This window comes from Oncorhynchus masou, chromosome 14 (genome assembly GCF_036934945.1).
Source record: "Oncorhynchus masou masou isolate Uvic2021 chromosome 14, UVic_Omas_1.1, whole genome shotgun sequence".
NCBI lineage: Eukaryota > Metazoa > Chordata > Actinopteri > Salmoniformes > Salmonidae > Oncorhynchus > Oncorhynchus masou.
Genome location: NC_088225.1, coordinates 18,884,943 through 18,910,587, shown reverse-complemented (window position 1 = coordinate 18,910,587; position 25,645 = coordinate 18,884,943). Strand labels below are relative to the sequence as shown.

At 43.3% G+C, this 25,645-nt stretch overlaps 2 protein-coding genes across 2 annotated transcripts; both read left to right on the top strand.

The window, feature by feature from the left end:
• The first annotated feature begins 215 nt into the window (after positions 1-215).
• On the top strand, positions 216-5,602 carry LOC135554466 (solute carrier family 35 member B1-like). The gene is made up of 9 exons (XM_064986793.1): positions 216-829; positions 1,341-1,444; positions 1,602-1,732; positions 1,834-1,864; positions 2,762-2,919; positions 3,056-3,182; positions 3,782-3,888; positions 4,103-4,256; positions 4,539-5,602. Exons 1-9 carry the CDS (start codon positions 708-710, stop codon positions 4,589-4,591), a joined length of 987 nt encoding a protein of 328 aa, XP_064842865.1. The 5' UTR covers positions 216-707; the 3' UTR covers positions 4,592-5,602.
• A 3,079-nt stretch (positions 5,603-8,681) lies between these two features.
• Positions 8,682-13,159, top strand: LOC135554465 (cytochrome c oxidase subunit NDUFA4-like). The gene is made up of 4 exons (XM_064986792.1): positions 8,682-8,841; positions 12,162-12,247; positions 12,433-12,493; positions 12,899-13,159. Exons 1-4 carry the CDS (start codon positions 8,800-8,802, stop codon positions 12,953-12,955), a joined length of 246 nt encoding a protein of 81 aa, XP_064842864.1. The 5' UTR covers positions 8,682-8,799; the 3' UTR covers positions 12,956-13,159.
• The last annotated feature ends 12,486 nt before the right edge of the window (positions 13,160-25,645 follow it).

The window sequence follows — 25,645 nt, the reverse complement described above, 5'->3', positions numbered from 1 at the left end:
AGCTGAATATTTTGATACATAAACAAAAATAAGAAAATTTACGAGCTACCTTGTATGCTGCATATAAGTTGATTCAAATGAGAAAACAATCACATGGTTCATGCATAGTTATAAAATTGTAGCATCTGCGTTCTGCCAACAACTGTTTTATATGAATGGTATGGAAGCTACAAACTCAGGCATATCCGTTGAGGGCTCCAAATGAACCACAGGTCTTTGAGCCAGCTTGTTCTCTGACGTATCTCAATGAAAACAACTACACTCCGGTATCCTTTCCACCGGGAAAATTGTCTGAATGGGATGCCATTGACATAACCTGGATCGGGACAGGAGTAACGTTTGCTAGTACGAGAGACCTGCAATTAAGGACATATATTCCGGAGTCAACACTATACTGCGACAGCTGGATTGGCGACAATGATGGATTTTGCTAATTGCTAACAACCAACCCACCAATCTAACGTTGGCTAACTAACGTTAGCTACCTAGCAAAGTCAGCTAGCTAACAGGGACATTTAGCTAAATATTTGAAGAGGAACCACGGACTGATCTGTAGTCACATTAGCAACTCTGCCCAGTTAGGGTAACGTTATAGCGTCACCATTTCCGGGCTTGTGATATCTGAGATTGTGGAGCGGGACGTTGCTTTGAGGGGTACGGGGATCGGATCTGTATCGGTTTCCATTCCTGGACAGCTCGAGGACAGCATGGCTGCAGGAAAGGGAGCGGGGAAGCCCTCGCTACTGCAGAACGAGCGTATACGATTCATTGTCTGTTTCCTCGGAGTCTTCGTTTGTTATTTTTACTATGGCATATTACAAGAAACAATGTAAGTAGTTTCCTGGTCTGACATCCGAGCGACATCATTGATTTCAAAACATAAGCTCTTGATGCACATTGCTTTTATTTGCTGTTTCTTTGTGCACATATGTTAGTTGGTGGTGCTGTAGTGCAACAATTTCATGCCATTATTAAATGTAGGCGAGCCAGAGCTCTACAGAGCTGAAAATGTTCAAAAAACTATATCCCTATGTAGATCTGTCTTGAATGGTATGTCACTCGAGGGTGAGGAATCTCATCTTGTTTCCAGTGATGATTTGTATCTGTAGTCAACCAGAGCAGACTACTAGTACCTCACACTGCCCTCTCATTCTCTTTTTTTATAGCCTATAGATACTCCACAGCTTAATTAACAAATAATTCCCTTGCTGAATATCAAGGCCTGTGTGTTGTTGTGTCACACCTGTTTTATATGTGTAATAAGAAGTGGATTAACTCTTGATTAACATGAGTGGTTGCACTGATAAATTGTCATAATGCTGTCTGTCTGATTTACCCAGTACCCGAGGACAGTATGGTGAGGGGGAGAAGAAGGAGAAGTTTGTTTATGCCACAACGCTGGTATTCATCCAATGCATCATCAATGCTGGGTTTGCCAAGATCTGTGAGTAAACCACACATAGTCATCAATCGTGGCCTTTCACTTTCTGTCCAACACAGTTCTCTCCAACATATCTTGCCCCCGGTGGGTGTTTCAATGGTCTGTTGGTATTGAATCTCCATGTATTATAGATGTCTCTTCTCTACCTGCTCCCCATTAGTGATTCAGTTTTTTGAGGGTTCCAGACCAGACCACACCAAGAGCTGGCTCTATGGAGTGTGTTCCCTGTCTTATCTTGGAGCCATGGTATCCAGCAACTCTGCCCTACAGTATGTCAACTACCCCACACAGGTCAGTCTTATCCCTCAGCCCATACAGTATCTTGCTGTCATCATCATAATTTGTTGTGATATTTTATTATTTTAATATCTAAACAACCTCTGTTGTCACAGGTGTTGGGGAAGTCTTGTAAGCCCATCCCAGGTAGGTGTAATAATTATATTATTGCTCATCCTGACCCCACTCTCAACACCTGAATATGTAATTAACAAGTCATATGCAGCCTTTGGCTTGGTGACCAGTGCAGGTTTGAGGGGTTAGTTTGCCTTATTTTATTGCATGGCCTCTTACTGCAGCAGTGTGTCATGTTTCAGTGTCAGCCAGACTCCCTTATTTGCATTTCCAGTGCCATTTTTAAAGCTGCAATATGTAACTTGTTGGGTGACCGAACCAAATTCACATTGAAACATGAGTTATAGATTTGTCATTCTCATTGCAAGCCAGTCTAAGAAGCGGTATATCTGTTCTATGTGCACTATTTCTATCCTTCCCTATCTTAAGTTTTGTTTTTGCATCTTTTACTTTGGGTTTTGTATGGTACAATGATTATTTACACTATACATGGCTTGTTTTGTCACATACACTGACATTTGACAAACGATTAGGATTTTAGCAACCAGGATATATCTGTGTGATTTCTGCATATTGCACCTTTTTTAAACTACACATCCCATCAGCCCTTCCAAACTCAGTGTCCCTGTTTAATGAACATACATTCTATTTGCATGCACCTGCTGTGAGTCTCTGACTCCCCATGTAGACTACCCTATGACTGCAAGTCTCATGCTAACAATAAGTACATGAGCCTAGTCTTGTCCCACCCAGTATGTTGCAATATGTAAACACTGTCTAAGGTGAGTGTGTTCTATAGTAATACACTGACCAGTCTTATCCCTTGAGCACGTGCAGCCCATTAATCTACACAGCCATGGTTTTTACCCCCTGGCTGACTTGTCTTTCTATGTGTACATCAACCCAATAGACCAGTGATGGCTGCTGCTGATAACTGCCCCTCACATCCCTTTGCCTTTGGTTCCACAGTGATGATTCTGGGTGTATTTGTACTGAGGAAGAAATACCCACTGGCCAAGTACCTGTGTGTGCTGTTGATTGTCAGCGGAGTGGCCCTGTTCCTCTATAAACCCAACAAGAGTGTCACTTCCACAGAATCTGCTTTTGGCTTCGGGGAGATCCTGTTGGTGAGTGTAACTGTCCTCATCTGCCTGTGGTATTATCTCTGTGACCTCATCTGTGTTTCTCTCTGCCTATATGTGTATTTGCTGTCTGTGCCTCTGTGGGTTTGTAAATGTGACCTTCTCTCTCCCTGTATCCTAGCTGCTATCTCTGACCATGGACGGTTTGACTGGTGTGGCCCAGGACCACATGAGGAATCTCTTCCAGACCAGTGCCAACCACATGATGCTCAACATCAACATGTGGTCCACCCTGGTGCTGGGACTAGGTGAGACACCTTTTGTCCCTCACTAGTATGAAAATATACACTTTGTCTGATCTTTCTGCTTTGTGTTTCTTCTGTATCTCTATCTCTGCCAACTCCCCGTCTCTACTAAATACACCATTTATTTATTCAATAAAATATCTTCATCTCAGATCCTCCTTCTCAGTCTAAGTGTCCCAATCTCATGCTTTTCTACAGCCTTACTTTTATCAAAAACCTTTTTTTTGGTTTTGGCCAAAGCAGTCCCCACGTCCCCAGTTCTACTCAACCCAACCAAACTGCTGTTACTGCCATGTACCAGTAGGGGAGCCCTTAATCCACTGTTGATTTTGAGGCATTTTCACCATAAACTCATGGAACCAAATCTCAGCATGGGTTTGATTCCAAAATAATTAATTGACTTCTCCCCCCATTTGTAGCAGAAGAAAAGGCTAACCAATCCTATAACTTGAGATTAAAAAATAAGAATCAAACAGCCTAGTTAAATAAAGGTTACATTTAAAAATAAAATAAAAAGCAATTGTTACATGCAGGAAAAAATAAATACATTTATGCTGAATTGTGTCACTTTCAGTAAATTATCCCATGTGTTTTTCATTCAGGGGTGTTGTGGACAGGTGAGGTATGGGACTTCCTGAGCTTCACAAACCGTTACCCCAGCATCTTCTGGAACATCCTTTTGTTTGGAATAACTAGTGCTTTAGGCCAGGTGGGTCTCACATGGGTGTGACTGTGTGTGTGTTAAAAGGAAAACATTTCCATGGCTGCAAATCACATTCTACATTTTAATTGGTTCACATGCGTGTGATTCTTATGGATAAGTGCCAGTATGTGGTTTAGAGTGGTCTTTCTCTATTTTGCTCTCATTCTCATTGCAGTGGGTCTTTTATAGTAACAGTCATTCACTCCTCTTCCTCTCTTAGACCTTCATCTTCATGACTGTGGTGTACTTCGGCCCTCTCACCTGCTCCATCGTCACTACCACACGGAAGTTCTTTACCATCCTGGGCTCTGTCCTTCTGTTCGGCAACGTCCTCAACACCATGCAGTGGGTCGGCACTATCCTGGTGTTCCTTGGTGAGTAACAACATTAACTTGTTAACTCTTTATCTCTCTGATGTTATGACTATCTCTCTGTTTCTCTCACTCGCTCGCCATCTCACTCCACCATGTGCTTCTTTGTCTGTAGTAACTTTATGCTTCACCTCATAGTTGAAATGCTAAGCTGCTCTTCAACTGCTTATGGAGATGTTCCATTAGAGCTCATAGGCCTCAACTAGTAGTGAAGTCTCTTTTTGGTTGATGAGATGACTAGACACCTCTACTGTCTTAATTGTATCATGTGCTTTTTCATTTAAGGTCTCGGGTTTGATGCCAAATTTGGCAAGACACCAAAGAAGACCACACACTAAGGAACCTGGAATATGTTTATGGCAAAACTGACAAACTGAGAGTCCAGTGGACAGAAATTCTTACCACATCCTGCCTAGGCAGTACACCTACATATACTTAGTCATTGTTAGTTACCATATTATAATTGTATTTTTTTTTACATAATCATGAAAGAGGCCCCTATGTTTTCAAACATCCCCATTCTCCTGAACTTACTAAGACAGACAAGCATCATCTACTTAGACCGCAAGACCACATCCACATGAAGAGTAAATGGGGCAGAATGAAATGGGTGGGCTGAGGAAAGATGACAACATGCACGTCAAATCCCTTGTGTTTGTTGAGGCTGCTCCTCCCTTTGGACTACATCGGAACCACACAGGCCTATGAATCTCAGCTCCAAGATTTACCTCATGAACTCATCACCAAGGAATGCCTGGTTTTCACTGGGATTTGTAACCGTAGTAAAGATATTGGTTACAGAAAAACAGCCTAATAAACGAGTTGATTGTCTTGTCAGTTAGTAGAAGTTGTTCCAAGTAAAACTCTATTATCAGATCTCAAGTTGTTGAGACCTGCACAAGATTCTGAACGTTGACATGCTGTAGATGAGGAGTTAACACTTCCATGTAGTTGACTCAGGATGTTAGTCTTCATTTCCATTATTATCTTGGCAGACAACTAGCCAGAAGGTATTATGGAAATAATAAACATAAAATACTGTAAATGAACCAAATAGTTTATGATACTCATGACCAATCTGACAGCTAAATCGTGTTGCTTTAAAAAATAAAAGGATATGCCATGAATACATAGTAAAAGGAAAACCAGAATATGGTATCAGCATACTTATGTTTAATAAATTGCTGTTATTGAAAGTTTTGGCCAAACTGGATGAAAACCTGCCAACGTACAATTATTTTCCAGAGAATTAAAACCAGATGAAATTAAACGGAAGGAGACATGATATGGCTTGAATCTGTGTTTTGATATGACAATTAAACATGTTTTCCATTGTTCTAGGATTGGAACACCAGGCTGACAATGACCTTGTTCTTTCTCAAAATTATAGATGTATTATGTAAGCATGTCATGGGAGTGAATTTGTTTTACTTAATACTGAAAGACTTTTGGAAGGTTTGTTCATTGTATATCAAATGATGTCTACTTCACTGGTTGGAACTTTCCCACACAGCATCATAAACTGGCTGTGCAGAAACTCTTATGAGATGTTAATGACCAATTTTCAGTGAAAATACAATTCAGAGGAAACTAACGTTGGTAGATGTTGGCGAGGCAATCTGATTAACAGGGTGAGCTGCAGGACACTGGCAGAGCACACAGAAAACTAAATTGTCCAGCTCACTGTTTGGGCAAGCTATCCCGAGGTCCTGCTGATAGAAACAATGAATTAAAACACATGTAGTGTGAGGATACTGTTCTCTGATGTAGCATCACCCTTATATACAAGAATGCTGTCAAATAGCAGTAGTTGAACAGTACGATACTGTTTTAGAGCCTCCTTCGTTCAACACCAGAGGACCTGATGGTGCAGTGGTTTGGACGCAGGTTTGAGTCCCGGTCGGGTACCCAACAAAATTGCTGTGTTATCAGAAGTGGGATGATGTGCGCTTCCTAGGGGATAGTGTTGCATCCCACCTAGTTAAGAGCTTCCGACAGCTAGGCATCGTGGCTCAGGTATTGGATGAACAGATGAAGGGTTAGTTTGAGTCAAGCTTGGTCTAACCCTGAAGACACTGGAGTATCATTACTGAAAGTACTGTAGGTTTGTGAGACAGAGTCAAGTGAAAGTAATCTTCCATCCCTCTACAAATATTCTCCCATGAATGGTTCTGTTGTATGACTGGTGGGATTCATCTTCAAACCTACTGAGGCCTTGTTCAAATACTTTGAAAAAGAATCCTTCCTTATTCCCTTCCTTGAAGTAGGTTAAATCAGTGATTGAATATAATCAGATATAATTGGACTGGTAAAAGCTTTAGTAGGTTGAGGTACTTTATTTACTGTCAGATGACAAACATATGTGGTGGGATGAACTAAACCATCTCTGCCTACAGGTTGAAAATTAAGACTGCAGTGTAAAATGTATTTTGTTGAGAAGGAGAGGAATGGAGACTTTGATCAAAGGAGAAGGAAAGTGAGTCCCTTGAGAGGATAAAAACTAGATGGATGTTGGGAGAAGTGCAATATTATCACATGGGGACGTATTTTTGGAATATGGTAGAAGAATGGAGGGAAAGAGAGGGGTGGCGGTTGAAGAGAGTGAGTGTGGCAGAGGGTGAAATTGAATCTGTTGAAGATGGTGAAAAAAAAGGGAGATGGGAGGTCGAAGAAGGCTGGTAGCAAGTGCAAACGGAGTGAGCCGTACACCGGATCCAGTTCTGGAGGCGAAATGGAAGTGAATGAGGGGGAATTACCAGAGGTGGCCCAGTGTTTGGTACCAGGTTTGTTGAGGTTCTTGGAGCCTGAGCCTTGTACCGATGGTCAGGATAAATATGAGTCTGTTACAGTAGGAGTGACACTTTTGGAGAAAGTAGGCCCCTGCTTTTTGGCTGATCCATATGTGGTTTCAGGGTGGGTGATAACGGAGTTGGGTGCTGTGGAGTCGGTGTATATAACCCGAAGTGGGCTTGTGATAATTATTTGTATTTCTGTCAGTCAGAGGGAGCGGAAGCTTCGCGCCACAAGAGTGATGACTTGTTTCTTTCTCAAGAACAGGGTGCCATTGAAAGGAGTGATTACTGGGGTAGCGCTAAATGTGAATGTGTACCAGATGAAGGGGAAGATACCCGGTGTTTGTGATGCTTGTCGTTTGGTGCGACACAGACAGGGTGGCGTGAGTGGTGAAACAGAGGAGTCATTATCTGTTCTTTTGAGTTTTGATGTTGAGTCTTTGCCCGACAATGTGATGTTAGGAAATTTCAGTAATCCCGTACAAGCTTTTGTGCTGAATCCATTTGGTTGTTACAGGTGTCAAGCTTATGGGCACGTGGCAGCAGTGTGTAGGAGGTAGGTTCCAAGGTGTGAGAAGTGTGCAGAAGGGCATGAGATAAAGGAATGTGTAGTATTGGAGAAAGAAGCGCTATGTGTTAATTGTAGGGGTGCCCATGGACCAGAAGTGTCTGTTGCGAGAGAGGCAGGTTGAGGTTACCAGTATTAGAGAAGTGCAGAGGGTGTCATATGCTGAAGCAGTGAAGAAAGTAGGGGAAGATGGTTCAAGGGGGAGGGATCCTGAGAGGATCTGTGTGAGTCGTAGATATGTGCCAGCACAGAAGGATAGGCCTATGAGTGACATATGCTTCAGTAAGATTGGCTTCTTAACGTTTATAGCAACAGTTATCAACCACAGGGATGGAACGTAAGTCCCAGAAAATAGAGGTTCTGGTGGCAGCTGCAGAGAAATATTTGGGTGTACAAGATTTTACTTCAGAAGAGTTACAAGGTGTGTTGAGTGGTGGTGTCCAGATAGGGTTTTAAATATTGGAATTGGGTGGTGGGTTTATAATCATTAGATTACAGTTTTTTCTTCATATTATTGTATTTAATTTTGTTCCGTAAAGCATAAGGGATAGATAGACCCGAGTATAGTTAGTGGCAGTAATGCAACATATATTGGATGGATGCCAACCGCCGTTAATAAACCACACCAAAGAAGAAGAACGAGTTGAGGACTCAAGGGCGTGAGGAATCTCCACAGACAGAACAATGAGACAGATATTTCACCGGATGTATAAATGTGAAGCATCCGGTTGGCGTTTCCACCGACTACCAGATATGGTGACGAGGAAGCTATAGTGGGCGGCAGTGTGAGAAGATTTAACGAGATGGACTTTGGGCAAGATTCCGCAAATTTTCTCATCGCTGAAACATTTTATCTCCATACAGGTTTCTGTTTCCAAAACTAGAATCTGTAGACTTTACTCTTTGCCAAAGAAAAATAAAATGCATTGTTTAGGAGTGCAAGGGAGAATGGATCTCACTGGCTCGTGATTTGCTCCCACCTCCTTGCTTGTTCGACCCACTATGATTCGTTCATCTGCTCCCATTGGAAACGACAGACTGTGAACGCAAGATAGTTCATCTTGGGTTAGTTATAAAAATCATTGATGTCTCTGAAACGCATCTGAATATACGCTCAGCTACTTCCTGGCAAGGCCTACATTAATCCGGTTATTTCTGTACAAATTGGGAGAAGTAAACCCTCACAATGCTGAGCACAGTTAGCCGGCAACTTAAAAGCCACCCAGCAGTAAGTACATGTGAAATCGGGAAGTTTGCTAAATCGTATAAATTTTTTGGGGGACGGGGAGATTTGCGTCGTGCTAACTTTAACTTCGAAGCTAACCACATCACGACTTTTAATACATTACTTGTTTCCCCCAAATTTCGCCTTTTTGTCATGTATTGTTTCGTTTTTGGAAAAAGACAAGATTGAATATAACGATGTGGTGTTTGCTGCATTGATCGTTGATTGACACGTGATGGCATTTACCATAGACCGAAACGGCCCTGTTTGCTAACTAGTTAGCTACTGTAGCCAGTTGGCGCCTGTGTGGGTTATGTACTTGAAAGGGCAAGGTCTCAAAAATAATGTAATGTATAGTTACTATTATTTACACTTTTTAAGTGGGAGGGTGCGAGCGTGTCTAGCTAACGTTAGATGGTTAGTTGTTGGAATTGTGACCTGGCAAAAAAGGCCTCAACTCGGTCAAGGACGAGGCGGTTAACCGAGGACATAACGTTACTAGCTATGAAAGCACTTATTTTTAAATTACATTTTATTTGGTGTAAATTGGATAACTGTAGTCTTGGGACTTTGGCGAAAGTATTTCGCAATCGCGTTGACTAAATATTTTTTAGATTTACCCTCGGTCCTGCCATTATGCTCCTGACGTTGCAGGTAGTCGACCAGAGGTCGGGAGTATTTTTTTTATTTTTCATGTGGAGTGCCAATTTACAATTTATCTAAGCCAGTTATGGTTTTCATGCACATTTTCGTGGAACATTTTAATTTCCATTACAATAACGTATTTGTTTAGTATTGCCAACTAGGTAAAACATAATCAACATAGAGCCAACAAATAACATTGCAAGTAAATAATACCCTGATTAAACTAAGTATCATGTAAATCACATTGACTATGCATGAAGGTTTGTTCATTTCATGTTCTTCAATAGCTTTAATCTCTCTACTCTGTCTGCAACGAAGTTGAAACATTGTATTAACTGGGTCTGGCCCACAGTTTGAACTGGCAACTATATCAACTCTTCTAGGTCCTCAGAGTTTAATGAGCCACTGGATCAGAGCATTACTTTTTTATTTTCACGCCGAGGCTCGGTGGTTATCGAAAGTGAGCAAGCTGGAAAGATTTTTCGAATACAGTGAGCAACTAACTATTGTCATTCTCAATGGCTGTAAAGTAAACAGACTGACTTGCTGTTTGAGGAAGAGAAAATAAAGACTTTGACAAGCTCCACAGCTCAGTAATGGTGATGAGTTAAGACCATCAGAAATACTATCGGACATCCCCAAATGGGCACATTCATACATTTGCGTGAAGGCCAGGTAGCCTAGATTTACTTCTGTGTAATCAGGTGTGCGTCCTTACTCAACATTGACAAGAGCTCCCCAAACATAATACAATGAATAAATTGACCAAACTTGTAAATGGAATGAAATAAGTGTAGAATACATTGTGAGCTCTGTAAACGTGTCCGCTCCGACAATGAGAATGGTAAACAACTTATAATAATATATTTTATTAACTTAAATTACCATAACCAAACAAATGTAGATTAGAAATGATTGGAATTAACGTCAAATGTACCACTGGTCATAAGTCTGATTTTCAGGTCCCTGTCTTTCAAAGATAATTTGTAAAAATATGTAACTTCACAGATCTTTGATTGTAAAGGGTTTAAACACTGTTTCCCATGCTTGTTCAATGAACCATAAACAATTAATGAACATGCACCTGTGGAACGATCGTTAAGACACTAACAGCTTACAGACAGTAGGCAATTAAGGTCACAGTTATGAAAACTTAGGACACTAACTCTGAAAAACACCAAAAGAAAGGATAGAAAGGATCCCTGCTCATCTGTGTGAACGTGCCTTAGGCATGCTGCAAGGAGGCATGAAGGACTGCAGATGTGGCCAGGAGAATAAATTGCAATGACCGTACTGTGAGACGCCTAAGACAGTGCTATAGGGAGACAGGACGGATAGCTGATCGTCTTTGTGGTGGCAGACCTCGTATCACCTGCACAGGATCGTTACATCCGAACCTCACACCTGCGGGACAGGTACAGGATGGCAACAACTGCCCGAGTTTTACCAAGAATGCACAATCACTGCTCAGACTGGCTGAGGGAGGCAGGACTGAGGGCTTGTAGGCATGTTGTAAGGCAGGTCCTCACCAGACATCACCGGCAACCACGTTGCCTATGTGCACAAACCCACTGTCACTGGACCAGACAGGACTGAAAAAGTCTCAAAGTGCTCTTCACTGACGAGTCGTGGTTTTGTCTCACCAGGGGTGATGGTCGGATTCGTGTTTATCGTCGAAAGAATGAGGGCTACACCGAGGCCTGTACTCTGGAGCGGGATCGATTTGGAGGCGGAGGGTTCATCATGGTCTGGGGCGGTGTGTCCCAGCATCGTCTGCCTGCAATGACAAGTTCCGTCTATCTCAACACTGCTTTACAGGGAAGACATCCTCCTCCCTCATGTGGTACCCTTCCTGCAGGCTCATCCTGACATGACCCTCCAGCATGACAATGCCACCAGCCATAATGCTCGTTCTGTGTGTGATTTCCTGCAAGACATGTCAGTGTTCTGCCATGGCCAGCGACGAGCCCAGATCTCAATCCCATTGATCGCGTCTGGGACCTGTTGAATCGGAGGGCTAGGGCCATTTCCCCCAGAAATGTCTGGGAACCTGCAGGTGCCTTGGTGGAAGAGTGGGGTAACATCAAGAACTGGCATATCTGGTGCAGTCCATGAGAAGGAGATGTACTGCTGCTGGTGGCCACACCAGATACTGACAGTTACTTTTGACCCCCCCCCCCACAAAAAACATTTGATTTGAAAGAGTGAATGCACACATTGGCGGGAGAGAGCAGATTCTGGAGAGACACAAACCATATACATCTAAGCCACACTTACCTTCACTCAACATGTTTTAATTATACCTAAGACACATTTTCTTAACACATACTGTAGACCTAAGGAATACTCTCTCAAACAGCTTCATGTCCAAAGCAGTAGCCATTTAAGGAAAGCCAATGGAATTTCATTTGTTTTCACATTTTTCTCATACCCTCACTGCACCCGTGCCTTGCGTTGCCGATGCTCATCTTAGTGTGATGGACTGTGCCATCCCCAGCTGCCTCCGAAATGGATTAGTCCACTGAGACGGGCACGAATCAGACAGGTGTCTACTGTGCCATTTACAAAAAACAACAACCTATCGACCAGTTGACTGAATGGGGTCAGCCATTTTTCCCTTGATTGCCACCTTACCCTGTCCTCTATTGTTCCCCCTAAATCTTTTCTCTTCCCTCCAGCTGGTCCCCCTTTTCATCTTCATCGGTGGTGGGACGGTTATGTCTGGAGCCTATCTCTTGCGCCTGGCAATGGGACCCCATGTCAGGTAAGGGCCCTTGTAGAACACCTTGCTAATAAGCCTCCATTCCAAACGGAAACCGTCTGCAATGAGACCGGCATAGTAACTGGATTGACCTTGAGTGTTTTAGTCTTAAGTCAGACGTCAATTTCAATGTGCAGGAGGGTATATTGCTATTAGTTAAACGTTTCATTTCAATATTTATGTTGTAGTTGGAATCGCAATGGCAACCCCGAGCCATGGAACAAGACGGAACCCACACAGCAGCACAAGGTAGATCACTCACTTACATTAATCCAGACATAATGGATCATCCTGTATCACGATGGTCAGTGCATTAAACTTGGTCCCTGCCGCACATGGTCTTGAGCAGAGGTTGTACAGCGCAGTGAGGGGACATGTTAATATAGTGGCTTGAGCCAAAAATGTAATTGAGCTGTCGTCTGATTACACTCATCCCATAGTAGAATTAATTATACAGTATAATCCTGTTAGTTTAAGTAATCTGATCAACCAATCTAATTGTCAGTTACAACAACAAAGCAAGTTTGACACGGACTAAATAACAAACCTGGGAATGGTTCAGAAAGTAAAGGCAGGTTTTTGCTTAGAATGTTATTCATCAATATTTGATTTCTGATTTCCTTAAATGTTATTGCTCCTCTATTTCATTCATAGTTTTACTCGGTGAACATGGACTACAGCAAGCTGAAGAAAGAGGGTCCTGACTTCTAAACCCTTCTGCTGGACCAAAGGCTTGAGGAACACAATGACTTCCACTACACCTCTAACTTCAAACCAGTGGATGCAAAGAGGCTAAACCGCACAAGTTCTGTCCCCTTTGACCTTTTAACCATCTCAAAATAAAAAAAATCCCTCATACCTCATGGTTGTGCAGCAATAAAGTGAAGGAGTCTTTTCTCCTATGTACAGAGGAAATTGTCTTTCTTTGTATTCAGTGTTTAAAGGGTTTCAGGACTGATTTAATCCTAAAATTTGATATTCTGGTACCACGTTCTAGTTTGAAATCATGAAGTCTGTCATTTTTGTTAGCCTACACTAGCTTGACTGTCAATATTTTGCTCTTGGTTTTTGCCTAATGCCACCTTTTGTCCTTGCCCTCCTTTTCTGCCTGGCGGCTCTGTCTGCGTACATGTATATCATAATACGCTTGACTACGGTCCCGTATGTAATTTACAGTATGACAACATGCTCGGTCCTGCATATGCTCACCCACAAGTTATCAGATGAGCCCTTGACATGCTCGTGCTGTGTGCCTTTGATAGATCTTCACATGGTCTGACCATCTGTTCAAGGCTGCACTGCACCATTATAGGCCATGTTGTCTGAAGGTCTGCAATCACTCACTGACTAAAACCAGGCAGGTGGGAGTAAAGGATAACAGAAACTATAAAGGTTGCCATTGTATTAGCAACCAATAAAGCAATGATAATGTTCCCAAGACTAATAAACGGAGCAGATAAAACCGGCTTCTCAAGGAGACTGGTGCGGAGGTGTTTCTCCTAGAATGTCATGGCTCTGCCTGATGAGCTTGTGAATAAATGTCATCAGGTCGAACTGCGTCTCTCAGGCTGGGAAAAGGATGTGCAGCCAGCACAACACTGGAAATGTCAACGATGGCTTCACATTGGCATAAAACTCCACATATAAGAACTTCTCCAACCCTCTTAAAGGTTGGAACAGGCTTTGTCTCCAATATAATAATTGTTTCAGTTGAGAGATGACACTGTTTCATTCACAACTTTAATTTGTTTTACAAAGAACCCCTTTGAATACGCTGAAGTATTCAGGTTGTAGAAAACTAATCTGAAGGCTACTTTCTGTGCTTTCAGAGACCACTATAATTGGGGCCATGAGTATTTTTCTGACCGTGAGACCTCTGCTTAGTCATACAAAATATTGTCACAATATAGAACTGGATATACACTGCTCAAAAAAATAAAGGAAACACTAAAATAACACATCCTAGATCAGAATGAATGAAATCTTAAATACTTTTTTCTTTACATAGTTGAATGTGCTGACAAAATCACACAAATTATCAATGGAAATCAAATTTATCAACCCATGGAGGTCTGGATTTGGAGTCACACTCAAAATTAAAGTGGAAAACCACACTACAAGCTGATCCAACTTTGATGTAATGTCCTTAAAACAAGTCAAAATGAGGCTCAGTAGTGTGTGTGGCCACCACATGCCTGTATGACCTCCCTACAACGCCTGGGCATGCTCCTGATGAGGTGGCGGATGGTCTCCTGAGGGATCCCCTCCCAGACCTGGACTAAAGCATCCGCCAACTCCTGGACAGTCTGTGGTGAGACGTGGCGTTGGTGGATGGAGTGAAACATGATGTCCCAGATGTGCTCAATTGGATTCAGGTCTGGAGAACGGGCAGGCCAGTCCATAGCATCAATGCTGACACACACCAGCCACATGAGGTCTTGCATTAGGAGGAACCCAGGGCCAACCGCACCAGCATATGGTCTCACAAGGGGTCTGAGGATCTCATCTCGGTACCTAATGGCAGTCAGGCTACCTCTGGCGAGCACATGGAGGGCTGTGCGGCCCCCCAAAGAAATGCCACCCCACACCATGACTAACCCACGCCAAACCGGTCATGCTGGAGGATGTTGCAGGCAGCAGAACGTTCTCCACGGCGTCTCCAGACTGTCACGTCTGTCACGTGCTCAGTGTGAACCTGCTTTCATCTGTGAAGAGCACAGGGCGCCAGTGGTGAATTTGCCAATCTTGGTGTTCTCTGGCAAATGCCAAACGTCCTGCATGGTGTTGGGCTGTAAGCACAGCCCCCACCTGTGGACGTTGGGCCCTCATACCACATGGAGTCTGTTTCTGACCGTTTGAGCAGACACATGCACATTTGTGGCCTGCTGGAGGTCATTTTGCAGGGCTCTGGCAGTGCTCCTCCTGCTCCTCCTTGCACAAAGGAGGAGGTAGTGGTCCTGCTGCTGGGTTGTTGCCCTCCTACGGCCTCCTCCACGTCTCCTGATGTACTGGCCTGTCTCCTGGTAGCGCCTCCATGCTCTGGACACTACGCTGACAGACAGCAAACCTTCTGGCCATATCTCGCATTAATGTGCCATCCTGGATGAGCTGCACCTCCTTGAGCCACTTGTGTGGGTTGTAGACCCTGTCTCATGCTACTACTAGAGTGAAAGCACCGCCAGCATTCAAAAATGACCAAAACATCAGCCAGGAAGCATAGGAACTGAGAAGTGGTCTGTGGTTATCACCTGCAGAACCACTCCTTTATTGGGGGTGTCTTGCTAATTGCCTATAATTCCACCTGTTGTCTATTCCATTTGCAAAACAGCATGTGAAATTTATTGTCAATCAGTGTTGCTTCCTAAGTGGACAGTTTGATTTCACAGAAGTGTGATTGACTGGGAGTTACATTGTGTTGTTTAAGTGCTCCCTTTATTTTTTTGAGCAGTGTATATTATTGGTCCTCTTTATTACGTGGGACGGCTCCCTAGAAGTGGAAGAACAGTCAACAGTGAGAAACTGTCTGTGTGCACTGTACAAAGAAAAGTTTGCATGACTTCAAGGGACCAGGATTTACATTAACCACTGGCCAGCATTGTTACCCTTTTTCACATGACCTCTTGGTCACATCTGCCAGCAACACCAAAGACTAGCAACACACTGTCCATCCAGAATGTACTTTTTATTTTTTATTTAACAAGGCAAGTCAGTTAAGAACAAATTCTTACTTACAATGACAGCCTACCGGGGAACAGTGGGTTAACTACCTTGTTCAGGGGCAGAACAACAGATTTTTACCTTGTCAGCTCCGGGAGTCAATCCAGCAACCTTTTGGTTACTGGCCCAACGCTCTAACCACTTGGCTACCTGCCGCCCCATGTACCTATCTCCTGCTTCTAAATTTTCTGACAATCTGGGTAGGTACTTGGAATGCTTCCACCACAGTTTGTGTGTGTGCAAGTTTGTATGTGTGCACACAGGTACTAATGACATATTTACATTAATGTGTACTTTTTGCTATGCAGACAAAGTTGTATAATTTTTTATTTATTTATTTATATTTATTTATTCAAAGGTTTGGACACACCTACTAATTTCAGGGTTTTAATTCATATGTACTATTTGTACGTTGTAAAATAATAGTGAAGACATCAAAACTATGAAATAACACATGATATCATGTAGTAACCAAAAACGTGTTAAACAAATCAAAATATATTTTATATTTGAGATTCTTCAAATTAGCCACCCTTTGCATTGATGACAGCTTTGCACACTCTTGGAATTCAGATTCACTACATTATTTCATATGTGTTATTTCATAGTTTGGATGTCTTCACTATTATTCTACAATGTAGAAAATAATAAAACATAAAGAAAAACCAGTGTCCAAACGTTTGACTGGTACTGCATGTTTGTACTCGATAGACATTAGCTCTGTCACACAGGCATGTTTAGGTTACATAGCAGTTTAGCCTGGTATAATGTATCACTGGATGGCACTCAGCATTTGATGTCAATCCCAGACACCCAGGCAATCTGAGTCACATGATAATACATTTTTTTTTTTAATTTTTTTTTTATTTTACTAGGCAAGTCAGTTAAGAACAAATTCTTATTTTCAATGACGGCCTAGGAACAAATCAAAAATCAAATGTATTTATATGGTACATCAGCTGATATCTCAAATACAGAAAATAAGGCAGAAGAAACAGTTGAAACTGGAACAGCAGCACGGCCAGGTGGACTGGGGACAGCAAGGAGTCATCATGTCAGGTAGTCCTGGGGCATGGTCCTAGGGCTCAGGTCCTCCGAGAGAGAGAAAGAGAGAGAAGGAGAGAATTAGAGAACGCACACTTAGATTCACACAGGACACCGAATTGGACAGGAGAAGTACTCCAGATATAACAAACTGACCCCAGCCCCCCGACACATAAACTACTGCAGCATAAATACTGGAGGCTGAGACAGGAGGGGTCAAGAGACACTGTGGCCCTATCCGAGGCCAAACAGGAAGGATATAACCCCACCCACTTTGCCAAAGCACAGCCCCCACACCACTAGAGGGATATCTTCAACCACCAACTTACCATCCTGTGACAAGGCTGAGTATAGCCCACAAAGTTCTCCGCCATGGCACAACCCAAGGGGGTGGCACCAACCCAGACAGGATGACCACATCAGTGAATCAACCCACTCAGGTGACACACCCCTTCCAGGGATGGGTTTACTGCCTGTTCAGGGGCAGGACGACAGAGTTGTACCTTGTCAGCTCAGGGATTTGAACTTGCAACCTTTTGGTTAATAGTCCAACACTCTAACCACTAGTCTACCCTGCCACCCCGCATGCATGCACACACAGGCCAGCAGGGTTTCAATAACAGCATGAACAATCCAGAGATCTGTCTCCATGTTTGGTGAGTAGTGAATCTGAAGGTATTACGAATCGGTGGTTTCACTGGTAAACACAGCAACACTGTGGTCACATAGTTCACATGCCACCAGCACACTTTCATTAGTTTTCAGATTCAATATACAACAACAATAATTCTGCAATGCCCCCCTCCCTCCTTTGCTCATTCCCCCAACATCACTGTGGTTCACAGAGTTCAACCGCAATTTCAAATCTGAAGTTAACATGACATTTAGTCTTCTGATATTAATCATGTTTTCTTTGACAATTTCTAACCCATTAAGGCAAAGAGCCGGGGTTTCTATCTTTACCAGAACAGTCACTGCTCTCTCTGGCTATATGAATGTTTACCCAGGATCATAGCATTCTTAGTAGAAGGATCCTCTGGTAAATCTGGGATATGAATATCTTATATTAGATATATTTGCAGAGATATTGAGAGATTTAGATGGCTTCAGTGCTCTGTGCTGTGTATTATTATTCAATGAAAACAATGAAGAATCGGAATCATGAGGTGGATTTTAATGATAAACTGTACAGTATATCAAGATTTATTGCACTACAAATTAGGTTTGACAGGCAGCAGGTGACCCCTCACACCTACAGCTGTGCTGTACCGACCCCAGTGTATAATACCAACGACACACCACTGTGTGGTGATGACAGGTGGCAGGGGCTGCTAAAGGGGAAACCAGGCTCATTATTGAGTTACAGGCTGACTGTGCTAAAACCTGATTAAATTAGAGTGATGGATATGCTCATGTGTTGACAGCCATCTCTGTCTCCAGAACTGTAGTTTCACAGGCACCCTACACACCCAGACCAGAAACAGCTGTAGTTTACCACTCCATACATGATCACTCTCATAGTCAACCAACACGATTCTTCTAAATACCTGTCTTCCTTTGGCCTAGTTTCGTTCATTCAGAGAGAAAAGGGGTGAGGTTGTGGAGAGGTCATCTTAGCTACATTTTTCCTGTCTAAATAAAAGTTTGGCTCTTTCTCTGCTCCCTTTCTTCCACTGATCACTATCATTCTTCCTCTGCCATCATTTTGTTATCTAATACAACTCAATCATGCACAGACAAACCCATAGGCATATGTACAGAGTGAAGTCAATGCTGTTGTATACCAAGGCAATCGGATTGATCCTAGGGCTCCTTCACTCCCTCTGACAAAGTGCCATTTGCTGCAGACACCCAGAAAGGTCAGGGCTGTCGATGTAGTTTTGAGTGTTAGATTGAGTAAGGACACTGCAATTTCACAGCCAATTCAAAGGAAATACCATAGGAATGAATCAGGGACTGTGCTGGAGTCTAAGGTGCCTAGTCACTTTGGAAACAGTTCCTGATTCTGAAGTTAAATGGCAGCTACTGTCTGTGTGTTATCGACACCTTTACTCAGAGGGGTAAGATACAATAGGAGAATATAGACAACAAAAAACCACAACAGATAAACAAACATCTATACCCAAGTTCTTATCATCCATGGCATCTGTGTGTTGATTGAAATCTAATCTAATCTTTTCTTCAACCGTGGAAAGAAAGCAGGTCAAAATTTAAATAGCTGAAAATAGAACATCTGGCTGCGCCTTGTCAGTCACCGGTGCGTAATGAAATATGGAAATGAGGGCGCTCTTCAAAGAGATGCGGGCCTTCCGTGCCGTCTTGGGTCTCCAGCAGGCCCCTCAACAGCCCTGGTAGAACCCCGCCCCCCTGAAACACACAATGCATTTTCAGGTGCTGTGGCCCGAGCCACCAGCGCTGCCAGCTCGTTAGCACTTGCAGACTGGCAAGGCTGGCAGGTGGCATCATTAAACTTCAAACCCGCTTTCGACCTGGGGTTCCGCTGCAAGGAGACCGCACGCTCACACGCTTGCCAGCAGCTGATTAGCGCCACACCACTACCCAACACCCAAACCACTTACCCCCCCTCTGCTACCATCACCAGCCCAAATAGAAAGCACCCTGTCTCTGGCCAAGAATACTATCTTTATCAATAACACCAGTCTGTCTTCCTTTTGTTTTCCCCAACATCACTCTTCTCTTTTCTTCTCCTCCACTGAAGGCTGACGGCATGTCTTCCCCTGGCAATTTCCTCTGTGATTGAGTCATGAATGATAATGGCTGAATTATTTGCTGAAATGGTCTCATAGGATTAATTTTATGTTCACTGATAATGGAAGGGCTTTGCCTGTCTTGATAATGGTAAACTGGTGAGAGAGACGGATCATATGTCTATGTAGGCAGCCTGACTGTATTTTCATTGCCAAATTGTAGAATCATCAATGTATTTTTATATTTTGTGTAGTGATTCAACCTATGGATGACAGGATCCATTTCCACATGTTCTACTTTATTGCCACAATATCTAAGAGTGACCAGACATCCTGTGAGTCTTTCAAACTTCTACTTTCAGATCCACATGATCTCGCCATCCCTTCAGATGCCAACAGGCTGTGTCACTGACCTCCCATCATGACATGCAAAGCCCCAGAGTGTTGTCAGGGATCTGTGGCCCTCCCATTGGCCCCCCTGGTCAATCTACATAGCACAGTCTGTCACTATAACAGCCAGAGCCCCGAGGAGGTACAGTCTAGAAAGACCCAGTGAGATTCTCTCAGTCCTGTCTCTTAATATAAATCACAGACATTTCAGTTGGGACTCTTTCTATAATGCTGAGAGGGAGCTTTTGCCAACTGTACCTTTTTAACTAGACAGAAGAAGATCTGATAATGTGCTCCAAAAGCACCCCTGGGAGATGTAAGGACTGCTGTGTGGAGAAACAAGAGTTTTGCTGCTGTAAGACAATAAGAAAAGGGGCCTTACTCATAATTCAGATCTGTAGCTAATGAACACGGACACCCACACAACTGAGGCAGACTCCAGGAGAAACTAGAACAGGACTGAACCAAAATGTCTTCTGACGGGGAGTGAGACAGATGTAGGTCTAAGGAAGCCCTAGAGTAAAAAATAAACACATTTAGAAATATGTGTAGCTTGTCTCTCCTTCTGCAAGGGAAACAGTTTCCAGGTTTTGGATTGTTATCTTTTATGCCACATTGCTGTCATGGTACCAGTAATTAGTGTCCAGGGCATGAACACAAATAAATGAGCATGAGGCTAATAGGAAGACTGGGAGATCAATCAACATTGGCTTGTTTATGTCTTGTAACACTCCACTCCGCATGGCTGTAGAGATCTTCTCCATTGATTTGCCACATGAGCAGTGGCACAGAGATCACACAGTTACTCTCATCAACTTCACAGCCTTGGGGCTTTGACACAATCCAGTGAACCCCACTATGCTGTTCCTCCTGAGACAGGACTGGCTTCTCATCATGTTGTCACACAGTGCACACAAGCCATGCGTACAAAGAAGTCATAGTGGACCACAGACAGAAATGTTCCATTGCCTTATTGCAGAGGATTGCTGGGTATGTTACTGTAACTATCAACATGACCGCTGATAAAAATGAATGTACATTCATACACACTCTGTGAGTTTGGGTGAAAAGCATAGGCCTCCGAAGATTTTGTCACGACTTCCGCCGAAGGCGGTCCCTTTCCTTGTTCGGGCGGCATTTGGCGGTCGACGTCACCGGCCTTCTAGCCATATCTGATCCACTTTTGATTTTCCATTTGTTTTGTCTTTGTCTTAAACACCTGGTTTCAATCCGCCAATTACCTGTTCATTATTTAACCCTCTGTTCCCCCATGTTTGTTTGTGAGTGATTGTTTCTATGTAGGAAGGTCCGTTAGTGTGGGCTCTTTTGTATTGCATTTATTATACAGTATGTTGAGTAAAATACGTTTGTTTACTCATATCTGCTGTCCTGCGCCTGACACCTAGACTCCAGCTACACACAGACTTCCTTACAGATATCGAACACTCCTCTCTAATAGGTAGTGGTAGTGGTAGTGTACACTTGTTGTCTACGATGCATGTGACAAATAATATGTGAATTGAATTCACATATTGCTTTGTCAAAATAATTGATTTGTTATTATTTCCTCCACATGGAGGCAGTAGAGTGTGTGTGTGTTTGGCAGCAGAGGTGAGGACTAGGCAGGGCGACCCCTCTCTGTAAGCGGTTGACCCCCGGGGTTTGGCATGGCCACCATGTTCCCCTGGCTGCTGGCCCTCATCCTGAGCAGTCAGAATGGTAGAGCAGCGCTGGGACTGGAGCAGAACCTTCGGACTCCATCTGTCGCCTTCTCCACAGTCACAGCAGAGCAGAGGGAGACAGAGAGAGCCACAGACAGGCGTGCCCACCCCCACCAGCTGCCAGCACTCCCAGCATCTGACTTTCCTTCCTCCTCATCTCCTCTAGTTCTCCTTCCCGCTTAGCCTCATTCTGTTAAAGCTCAAAGTGTCTTCACCCAGGATGTTATTATTTTTGGTGGCTAATTTGTGATAACCTACAATTTCTACATTTGGAGTAAAAGTATCTGTAGAAAGCACCAGGTCAGAGGGGAAGTGCTCTTGCTTCAGTGAGAATATGAGTGTGTGCAATATATGACGCTGGCCCTAGGGGGCAGTGTCACCTCTTCTACATGCCAGCCACTGTATTTTAATTATGTGAAGGTCCCAAACACTGCTGGGACACAAGAGTCGTGTTCTGCTACACTGGGACTGGTTTTTGTATTCTGAGCTCAAGTGCTTCTAAATGGTACCACAAGGTTTTCACATTGGGATTCACTATTCACATTCTGTCCTTCCCCCTGGCTTACAGCCTACTGCAGAAATGAACCTATGACCTCAGATGTGTTTGACTGAGAGAGAGAACAAAAACATGACTAATTCTGATACATCTCTGGTGGACGTTCCCATTTAGTTGCAAATTGATACAGGCTAGAGAGGAATTTTCAAAACAGACAATCCGCCAGACCTGATTAGGCTGTATGTAGCCAATTAACTCAGCCTCAACAGCTACAGACAAATGGGCTTGCTGTAGTTTTTGGTATGTATGCTACCCCGGTCCCCATAACACATTGGACATTCAATATTATGGATGTGTAACTCCATAATATAGAAGATTTAATTTGTCCACAAGGTTGATGTTACTTATTGAAAACTGAATCATATAGTCAAAGCAAAAATGTTATGAGACCTGGAGACTTCTAGCATAGTTAAAACCAAAACGTTATGCACAGCTAAAGTGAAAACTCATCAGGAGCTATGCTGGTCATTAAAGCTGGAGGCTCGAGGCGATGATATGAAAATGTAAAACAAATAAATTAACTAAACTATTTGTCTAGACTTTCATATCAGTTTTTCCTTCCTGACAAATGCGTACGTGCATGAGGCAGAGTTGAGACTATTACAATATAATATTCATGCTGGCATTACTTTGATGAGAGACAGGGATATAACCTAGGCCTACATCCAAACCACTGTGCGTAGACTGCTGTTCAGGGTCAGATGCCACACGGGGGCCACGAAATCATTTGTCCCTGCAAATATCCTCAGCAATAGCATCCACAGTCACGTAGTCCATTAAGCGACACATTGTGACATGGTGCGAATTTGCCGTCTGATTTTCTTAGGGCCTCTATTCCCCCAGACAGACCTGGCACTGATTGTGTCCCTGCTGGGTCACTACACTCAGCGCTTTGTGAAACCTGCAGGCTATCAATTGCAAGAAGATTGATAGATGTGCAGCAGAGCATTTATTCAATGGCCCAACATGACATTATTTGTTTACAAATGCCTATGATGTGATGGTCATCCTCATAAAATCATTTAAAACATGTGCTTATGCTGAAAGGTGCTTATACCTCTTTTCTAAACTCATTGACCTCTCTTACAGTGACAAATATTTGCCTATCCTCCCTGTCCTATTGACACATGGGTGGTTTGGTATGTGAGTGAGGTGAAACATTTTAATTTTCTACCTTGGTTTGCTCTAATGTCCCGTGAGACGGCAGATGGTTGGGCTGGGCTCAGCTCACAATCACACTGAAGAAATGGTCAAGCGCGCTATTGGGGCGATTATCGCCTACACCTTTGACTTTTCGCTCTGGGCCTGCTGTGATGCATCTTCCGACAGTCATTTTATGAAGCTATTTCAGCCACCCAGGTGCTTTTATCTGCATGCTTCCCCCCTGCCCACACAGAAGAACAACCATCCAACTAAAACCGCATTTCATCACCTCTTTGCGTGAGGATATTGGGCCACATATCAAAGAAGTGTGGTCTTATGTTTAGCCAACTGAAAAGAATATGGTGGATGTGTAACCAACCAGGCTAGCCTAGTACAGCTTGGCTCAGCTTGGTTTGGCTCAGTGGTGTGAAAAGGGTAATAGGCTAAGCAGCAAATGGGAGCGAGTGCTAAATAGTAGCATAGCCATATGCTTTTCTTGTGTTTTCTGTTAGAAATCTGTCTACATAAGTGACATCACTTATTTTCAATGAACATCTCCCTGTGTGTTTTACCTGAGTAACAGCTGATGCAGGAATTCTGCTCTGGACCATGCTAATAATTGTAGGTCTATTCCTGATGTTTAAAGCACCTGGCTCGTTAACCATATGAGCCTACTGTATTGCTGCCATATTTGCACAATACAGTGGAGACAAATGCCCCAAATCGCCCATATCCGCACTTTCATAGGAAGTCTAATCCCATTGCAAGTTATTGCCTTCATTTGTCTCCCGTGTTATCATTACTGTGCATGTGATTGACACTCCCGCGAGAATCTATTTGGCAGGCTCACCTTCTGTTCCTCTCCTGTAATGTGCAAGCCCCGCGTGATGGAAGCTTCTCTCGGGGCTGATGCACCTATCTTCTGATCATCCTTTATCTCTGACTGAACATATTGGATTATTGATTTTGCGAAGACTCGGCGTGTCGGGAGTGTGTGGTTGTGAGCGTTCAACAGACCCACATTCCTCTGTTGCAAGTTGATCATAATAACCCTGACATCTATCAACATACAGACACAAAATGGGACATAAAGAGCAGGTTATTTATTATTTCTTCCATCGCAGTTTAAATTCCATTCGCTATGTAATTGGGCCTATGAAATAGGGGACAGAGCTGTCCATGGTGCTGAAATCTCTCACACGCAATTTTGAATCTCAGAGAAGTAGCAAAAAGAGATTGAGAGCAGATGATTACGGAAACCCTTCCTTCCAAACCTTACTCTACTCTCTGTGCCGTTGTTGGGTTGACTCGTGGGTGTTTTTTTACGCAAGGTAGGCACACATATGGCTCCAATGTGGAAGTGGATTAGGCAAAGTGGAGCGAGGTCATTAAACAGAAGTTAATAATCCAATGAAACCACACACACACACACACACACACACACACACACACACACACACACACACACACACACACACACACACACACACACACACACACACACACACACACACACACACACACACACACACACACACACACACACACACACACACACACACACCATCAGAGACGGACCATCTGGAATCTCACTCGTCCTCTGAAGAGATTAATTACTGGACTGTAGCTCCAGCGCCAGCAGCATCCACAGGCAGTCCTCCTCAGCAGTACAGTGGAGGGAGGAGGAGAGGGGAAATCTGGGAAGAGAACACAGACAAAACAGGTAGCACTTTTATGGCTCCTCAGGAGACTGTGTGAATTAGGGCAGTCTGATGGGGAAATCAGCAGGAGGAGGGAAGAGGCTTCAGTCAGGAGGAAGACATCAACTTGGGACATGGATTTTATTGATATTAGTGTGTAAACTCAGTTGTGTTTGTGTGAGAGAGGGAAAGAGGCAGAGAGAGAGAGAGAGAGAAAGTCAGAGAGTCAGATGGAGCGAGAGATGGAGATAAAGTTAAAGAGACAGAGAGAGAGAGAGAGAGAGAGAGAGAGAGAGAGAGAGAGAGAGAGAAAGACAGAGAGTCAGATGGAGCGAGAGATGGAGATAAAGTTAAAGAGACAGAGAGAGAGAGAGAGAGAGAGAGAGAGAGAGAGAAAGACAGAGAGTCAGATGGAGCGAGAG